Source organism: Temnothorax nylanderi, unplaced genomic scaffold (genome assembly GCF_030848795.1).
Source record: "Temnothorax nylanderi isolate EJ_2023f unplaced genomic scaffold, tnyl_v1.0 TNYL_tig1531_pilon, whole genome shotgun sequence".
NCBI classification, from domain to species: Eukaryota; Metazoa; Arthropoda; class Insecta; order Hymenoptera; family Formicidae; genus Temnothorax; species Temnothorax nylanderi.
Window position 1 is genome coordinate 1 of NW_027250589.1, and position 7743 is coordinate 7743.

General features: G+C 46.9%; 1 protein-coding gene across 1 annotated transcript; it reads right to left on the minus strand.

Annotated features, from left to right (window-relative positions):
- Positions 1-2801: 2801 nt before the first annotated feature.
- LOC139787411 (stromelysin-1-like) lies at positions 2802-4213 on the minus strand. Its single transcript, XM_071726477.1, has 2 exons — positions 3291-4213; positions 2802-3198 (listed from the first exon to the last, which is right to left on the minus strand). The coding sequence occupies exons 1-2, from the start codon at positions 4211-4213 to the stop codon at positions 2802-2804; spliced, it is 1320 nt and encodes a 439-aa protein (XP_071582578.1).
- Positions 4214-7743: the final 3530 nt, after the last annotated feature.

Sequence of the window (7743 nt, forward strand, 5' to 3'; positions counted from 1 at the left end):
TTTCAGGAGTCTCTAATGTTCATTTACACCTACTGTACTAAATATAAATATTTAAAGTTGAGTGCGTAAACTACGTGTTTTGACGTATTTCCAGTGTAAACAAATCCACCAGGGCAGTGCTCAATTTTTGTTTTATTTGTTAACAATTGAACAATTATTTTGTTCTATAGGTTTGCAGGTAACAAAGCAGTTTACCGGACCGTTGCTCATATTTTTGGAATCAGTGTATCGACAGTAGACAAGATGATATATAGTGTAATAAATTTTTTAACTGACGAATTGGGCCCATCAGTAATAAAATTTCCAAGTACTGAGGAAGACAAGCAACAAAATGCAGAAGAATTCGAGCAGGTAATTTTTTTGTTACAAATTTTTGCTTAAATTTAATTTTTGATGATTTTACCACGATATCTCGAGAACCGCGACTTCAACTTGATCTTCAGAACTCGACTTCACCGTGATTTCAACTTGAAATTTATACAGAAGTTGTAAAACACTATGATGCATGAATTATACCTGAAATCAAATTGTAAAAAAATATTGCTACAATTTTATAATAACAAATAACTCGAATTTTCCCGAATTTTTTGTTTTCTGAACGCCATTTTATTAATTTTATTTTTATTTTTAATTTTTTGGGTATAATCAATAGAGGGAAGTCTAAGGAGAAGAAATATTCCTGAGATTTGCCAAAACCTTTATCCGTTCGACTGGAATCGTGGTAAAACCGTGAATTTGACAGTTTTCCTCCAATTACATTGGGACGCCGATATTATTGATCTGGGAATGACTTTCAATAGATTTTCTTATTTTATAATGTTGTAATTAATACACTTAACAATAAAAATGTTTTATGTTCATTCACGGCTTTGTTATAAACAATTAAACCCGAACCAATTTTTGCATTTTCAACCCTCTCTAGTCCCCTTAAGATGCAAATACGGCTCTGTGATTGGTTCGTATTCGTATTAGTAGATGAAGAATCCACACCCCCAGCCGTCGGGTACTTCCGAGGGGAAGTGGGGGGGGGCCGCGCGCACGCGGGGGGAACGCCATAAGAGATTGGCGAGGGGGGCGAGGGGAAGGGTATAGGTTCATCGATGGGGGGGAGTTGCGGGGGGAAAATTCCCCACGCAATTTACTAGTAACTGGACAAAGGCTTATCGCTGTCCAATCAGATTGCAGTACAAAGACTCGAGGTTGTCCAATCAGATCACAGTATTTTTGTGGTAACCTGAAAGACATAAATTCCCTAGGCGGGTGATAGGGAATTTTGCGCCGCAGTGTTGCCACCGGGGTGGGGGGATCGTCGAACTCGGGCGCTCCGAGGGGGCGCTCGGATCGGCGGTTCCGCGCTATCGACCGCGTTATCGGCCGCGCGCGGAAATCGCGATTAATTTTTTCGTGCGCTCGCGCGCGTTCGGACGCGTCCAAACTCGTTCGAACTCGTTCAAGGTCGCTCTTCTCGACGCCCCGCGTGGTGGGGTGGGTGAGCGCGCGAAAACGCGTTCGAACGTGTTCAAGGTCGTTCTTTTCGCGGGTTCCGATAACCGTTCTTCTTTCTCGTTTGTCTCGGTTCGAAAGTTGTTTCGATCCTTCTCTACGTATCGTAGATGACGCAATCGCGGCGATCGCGGAGTAAGCTAAGTCGGGGGATCCAGGGAGCGCGGAATCGTATCGAGATAGGTACGGATTTGGAAGGAGGGAAAAGAAAGAGAGAACACATATATGAGATATCCGCGTACTAGCAGTAGCTTTTATTTTGAAAAATAAAATATGTATATACATACGTCGATACGCGTTTACATTTTTGTGTGTATGAATATATATATATTTGTAAACATGCGTCGTGACATTCAGGATTTGAAACAAAGCGCGGTAATTTCACAGTCGACGATCTTGTTAGGATCGAAAAATTCGATTTTCAGTTTCGCAGTCTTAACCGAAGTTCCGTCTTAATCGCGTTGGCGGCTATCTCCCGATAGCGCGAATACTTCGCGTCGACTTCCTCGGTCACCGCGCTCAGCGCCGAGACGATGCGATCGACGCAAAATTGGAAATCGTACAGCGAGAGCAGGGTGGTGATCGAGATTGCCAGACGAGCCGCGTTGGGTAGCTCCATACGCAAGATCGACAGGTTGTTGATCAATCCGAATCGCAGCGTCAGGTCTCCGATCGATATCGGCGAGGGGGGACGGGTTTCTTCGACGAGGTTGGATCGCAGACACGACAATATGTCGCGTTTGCGCTCGACTAGTCCTTTCTACATATCGAGCGTCAGAGAGATCTCCTTCCCTTGCTTATCTCCCAGGGCGATATCCACGTACGAAGGTGCGGGTATACCGTACCACGGTGACTTAACCGTGACACCGATGGCCAAGTATTTGTAGCCAGTCGTCGTCAGCGGATAACGCGTCGTCAGGATGCGCACCGCAGGCGCGACGACGACGGAGTCGCGAACGTCGTTGGGGGGGGGGGGGGTGAGAGCTGGAACGCGACTCCCGATGATGATGATGATGATCGTCCGTCGATTCGACCCTTCGCCTTTTGCCGTTGTCGTTCACCTCCGAATCCGTCTCGCGAGGGGAAAGATCCCTCGGCGCGGGTCGATCGGTCAACGTCGAGAACATTTCGCACACACGCTATAGTATCGTTCGTTCCTTATTTTTTTTCGACGCGTCGTATTCGGTTGACGATGCGATACTGATGCTTTGGCGGGAACAAATCGGTATAAGTAGAAAAGTTCTCACTTATATCGCGCGATGTGTGGTGTGGTGTGGTGTGGGGATTTGCGCAGTCCTCTACTTCCTTCGGTTGGTACGGCGATCGGAAAGCTGAACGCCGCCGTCGTCGTCATCGTCCGAATCGCTCGCCGGTGACGTTAAATCGCCGACGCGTACGATTCGATCGAGAAGATCGTGCAACTGCTGCAACAGTTCGGTCTTAGGGCAGACGATATTCAGCATCCGTAGATCGAATTTACCGGCGGCCGTGACGGTTTTCGTAAATTCGTTGAATCTGTAGAACTGCGTCCGAGTGGTGAAGTACAGATTGCCGTCGACGTATCGGAAGATCGACGTCACGCCGGTCGGTATTCCGGGAAACGTCGCCTCGAGAGGCGTAAATCTGACGGCTCTCTTCGCACATTCGTCTATCTCGCCCACCGAGTGACCGTTGTACAGCACGAAGGAACGTCCTCTGTTGGTGTTTACCGCTCCGTTGATTATCGTTTTTGCGGGAAATCCGAGTTCTTGCAGATCGACCAAACGTAACGCTTGTACGAGATGTACATTCGATTTTCCAAAATCAATATCGCGTTTACGCAATCAAGGGTGCACAGGTCCGGCGATGGCTGCGGCGGCGGCGGCGGCGGCGCCGGGGTCTGCGAGGGCTCGTTCGTCAGTTTTTCACCGTACAAACGTTGAATGTCCATAATGTCGAATTTGTCGAGCTTGACCGGATACTGCTTGACGGGCGAGTACGCGAACATCACCGAAATCGGGCGCTTATTGTGCAGCAATCCGAGAGAGTGACCGATCTCGTGCGTCAGCGTGAATTGTAGGGAGAACTTATCCGAGGGATTTTTACTGACGTGAATGTGCCACGGCTCGTCCCCATCGACGTGCACCTCGGAGACGAACCCCGCTTCGTCCGTTGGGAGAGATGCGTGGGCGAGCACGTTACCGGGACCGTCGAATTTGGCCGAGCAATGTGGTCCGTTTACCTTGACATTCGTGTTACTGTGACGTAGGCGTCGCCAAGATATTATAATGTCAGGATTCGTTTCGGAGCGTTCGAACGTCAATGCCGAATGTTGCGACCACAGATCGAACGCGGCCCGCGCGGTATTCAACTCGTCCTCGGTGGCTACGCAAAAATCCCACGTCAGGTGAGTCCTCGGCCATTTGGATAGACTCGCCGTCGTTCCGTGCTTCAGGATATCTTGGAAACCACATCGCGGTTTACGCATCAATTGCAGCGTTTCGTTGTCGAGGGTTCCATCGCCGGGCAGACCGTAGTATTGTTGAAATTCCTCGATGGCGTTACAAAGAACGTCGTTTCGTCTCTGAGCCGGAAACGCGTCCACATCTTTGGTCAGATATCCGTATTTCTGCAGGTAATCGATCGTATGTGCGTAATTCTCGTCCGTGGGATTGATGCACCTTACGGCGATAAAACACGAGGTTAACGCGATTACGCGCGCGAGCCACATCGTCGAGAGCGAGAGAGAGCGAGAGAAACGGCGGAACTGCGATAACGGCGTCTCGCGATATGAGCGCGATCGCGACGCGCGGTCTACGCGGTACGGTACGGTACGGTACGGTACGGTATAAAGGAGTTAGCTCTTTTTATAATAAATTTTATAAAATTATATTGTTATGTATATAATTATATCAAACATTAAAGATTTTAATTTCATTTATATTATTATAGATAGAAAAAGATTATGTTACAACACCATATGTCAAATATCCTTTCTTTGGTTCCTCTTCTACCCCTATTTATATATAATTCTTTTAAATTTGGTTGATTAGAGCAAACTTTATACGCAATCAAAGATTCATATACGAATTTACGAAAACAAAGCTTCCTCTATAAGGAAGCAATAAGTATAAAGTAGTAAATAAGTAGTATATAATATTAAATAAGTATAAATATAATATTAAATAAATATTATATAAAGATAAATACGCGTGAATAATAACAAGATCACGCTCCCGCCGCCGATATCGCGCTTCCGCTCGACGCTCCCGACTCCGCTCATTGTCAGTTTCGCGTTATCGTTACCGTTCTTCTTCGGAATTCGACGCTCTCGTTCGCTTACGTATCACGCTCGTCGCTATCGCTCGCGGTCGTCTCGCTATCGCTCGCGGTCGTCTCGCACGCTCGATGCTATCGCTCTCGCGCTCGGCGTTATCGAGTACGATTATATATACAGTGTAGGTATGCGAAAAATGAATAACTTCGTTCGTCGAATTTGCATCAATTTTTTTTATTATTGATTAAAATATATATAGATGGATGGATAGATGGATACACATTTATATTTGATCCGTGGAGTCGATGCTGGAGAGATACTCGCGTCGCTCGTTCCACCAGTCGCGCAACTTCATCACGTTCTCCATCGCGCAGCACCGTTGATGGCGTCCGCAGCGAAACGCGCGATCGGCGCGAAGAAACTCCAACCGATCGATGTCGTCGTACTCGGCGTCGATGGTCTCGATCGTTGCGTCGACGTCGCCGAAAATCTCCTCCAGCCACCTCTTCTTTTTTCGAGGCCTTTCACGTATATTCGCGCGCCGGGCGTCTCTTCTCTCTCCCACGTTTCTTCCAGGTTGTCGCACACCGCGCGTCGAATAATCGACCTGGCTAGGCGATAGTTCACGTCCCCGTCTTTCCAACGGAGGCCGTGATGGTTCGCCATCAGCCAGCTGGCCCTTGCTTTTTCGGCGCTCGTGAGGAGGTCCCACTTCATCGGCGCGCGAAACACGTGATGCGCGAGTTCGCGCGTCTCGCTTCGAAGCACGGCCACCTCCTTCGCGATGAATCTGTCGCTCACCACGAATCTCTGCAGGTCGACGAAGATCGTCGTCGTCGTTGCTGCTGCCGCCATTGAGTCGGTGCGTGTTGAAAAATTATACTCAAACTCAACTGCTCGTTCCTAATGGATCTGAGGAACGATCGAAGGATCCCCGTATTTATATATCTCCGGGGTGCGGTATCCTACAATCGCAATTTCCGCTAGATAATTTTGCGCACCACGTTGGTCAGCGGACCGTACTCGATGACGCGATCGTGAACGATGAGACAAAAGGCGGTGGTCTTCGGCGGAACGTTTTCCTTGCATTCGAATTCGATGCGCACGTCCACGGTGGCGCTCTTCACCGCTTCGTTTTGGCGGGAACAATCGATCACCACGAGCGGCGCTACCCGCGCGAATTCGCGCGGGGAGAAGAGCGCGTCGTCGCGACTGTCCCCGTAGTACGCTCCTCGAAATTTCGCGTACATCTCGTACAGCACGGCGAACTTGTCGCTTTCGAAATCCGCGTTCACGTCGTCGTAGGGACAGAATTCCGAGTTGAGATACAATTTCACGTTGGCGAGCGCGCATTGATCGAACCTCGAGGAGTCCTCCGTGAATTTGTTTCGCCGTCCGGTCTGCAGCGCGAATATGACGTATCGCGGCTTCTCCAACTGCGGCGCGGCTTTCACAGCCCACGAATGCTTGGTCGTGCTCTGCAGCAGGTGAAATTCGTACAGGTCCCAAGAGCGAAAGCCCACACTCAGAATCGTCCGCTCTCCAACGTTTGCAATAGCGACAATTTAGTCACGTCGTTTAAGGGGGGATATACCTTTGTAAATTTTTTTTTGCATTTTTTTTATTGGCTTAAAAGGTCCCTTAACTATCCAAAAATGATATCCAAAAGGTTTTATGAGGGGGAAAATTGTTTAAGTGGTCCAAAAATTTGATTTTCCGAGGAAGGTTTTAGTGCTGATTTGCAGTATTTTGAGAAAATTTTTCGTATGCTTGCTTTTAAAAATTTTGAAGTCATTAGGGCGGCAAATACATGTTATCGACTGTCCACTTTTATTAAATCTACTAAATTCAGTTACTAGATGGCACCAGTACTTGAATTTTCAAGCTAGAATAAGCGAGAGACGCCAAAAAGTCCGTTAGAAAGCGACGCCGCGTGTCTCGTGAATAACACGTGTTTCTCGTAGGTGCAGTGATTTTCTAAACGTTTTTATTAGTTTGTGTTGTTAAAATGAATGAAACACCATACCAATCTCGCAAAGAAATGCGAGGTGGGCAGAAGAAAACGTCTAGAAGACGTGCAAGTCATCGCAAGGTACAAATAGTTACCAGCTGGAGGAGGCAGCTGAGAGCGTCGGCACGTCGGCGAAAAATTGAAGCTGTCGGAAGATATTTACGACATCGACTACGATTCCACTTTTGGCTATCGTATACTGTGTTTTGCTACAGTTTTTTCTGCTTTATCTGATATTCTAGTATGCCATACGTGCTATAAAAAAGTGAAATTCACCGAGGCAAGCAAACAGGGCTTAGGTTTCAAAATTATTGTTACATGTGAGGAATGTCCACCAGTGTATATAAATAGCTGTCCAAAAATAGAGAACAAGGCTTATGAAGTGAATAGGCGATTAATTTTTGCAATGCGTTTGCTAGGTATCGGAATAAATGGCATTAAAAATTCTGCTCCATAATGGATTTGCCATCGCCAGTGGCGCAAAAAGTTATGATTTGATTATTCCAACTATTTACAAGGCTTCTGAAACTGTTTGTTCTTTTTCAATGAAAAGTGCCGCTCAACAAGAAAAAAGAATGTCTGTTAATAAAGGCGAAAACAATGGAATTACAGTGTCAGGCGATGGATCCTGGCGCAAAAGAGGTTTTTCGTCACTCTATGGACTTGTTTCGCTAATAGGCTGGTACACTGGGAAAGTTGTCGATGTAATAGTGAAAAGTAAATTTTGTACGGCGTGCTCACGGTGGAAAAATAAAGAAGACACTGCCGACTTCGAGAAATGGAGAGAGAATCATGAAGCAGCATGCGAGGCAAATCACGAGGGATCGGCTGGGAAGATGGAAGTAGATGGAGCAACAGAAATGTTTTCGCGAGCCAACGAAAAAAATGAAGTTACTTATATCAATTACGTCGGAGATGGGGATTGCAAGACTTTTAAAGCGATTGTCGAGAAAAATCCAAACGTACGTAAAAA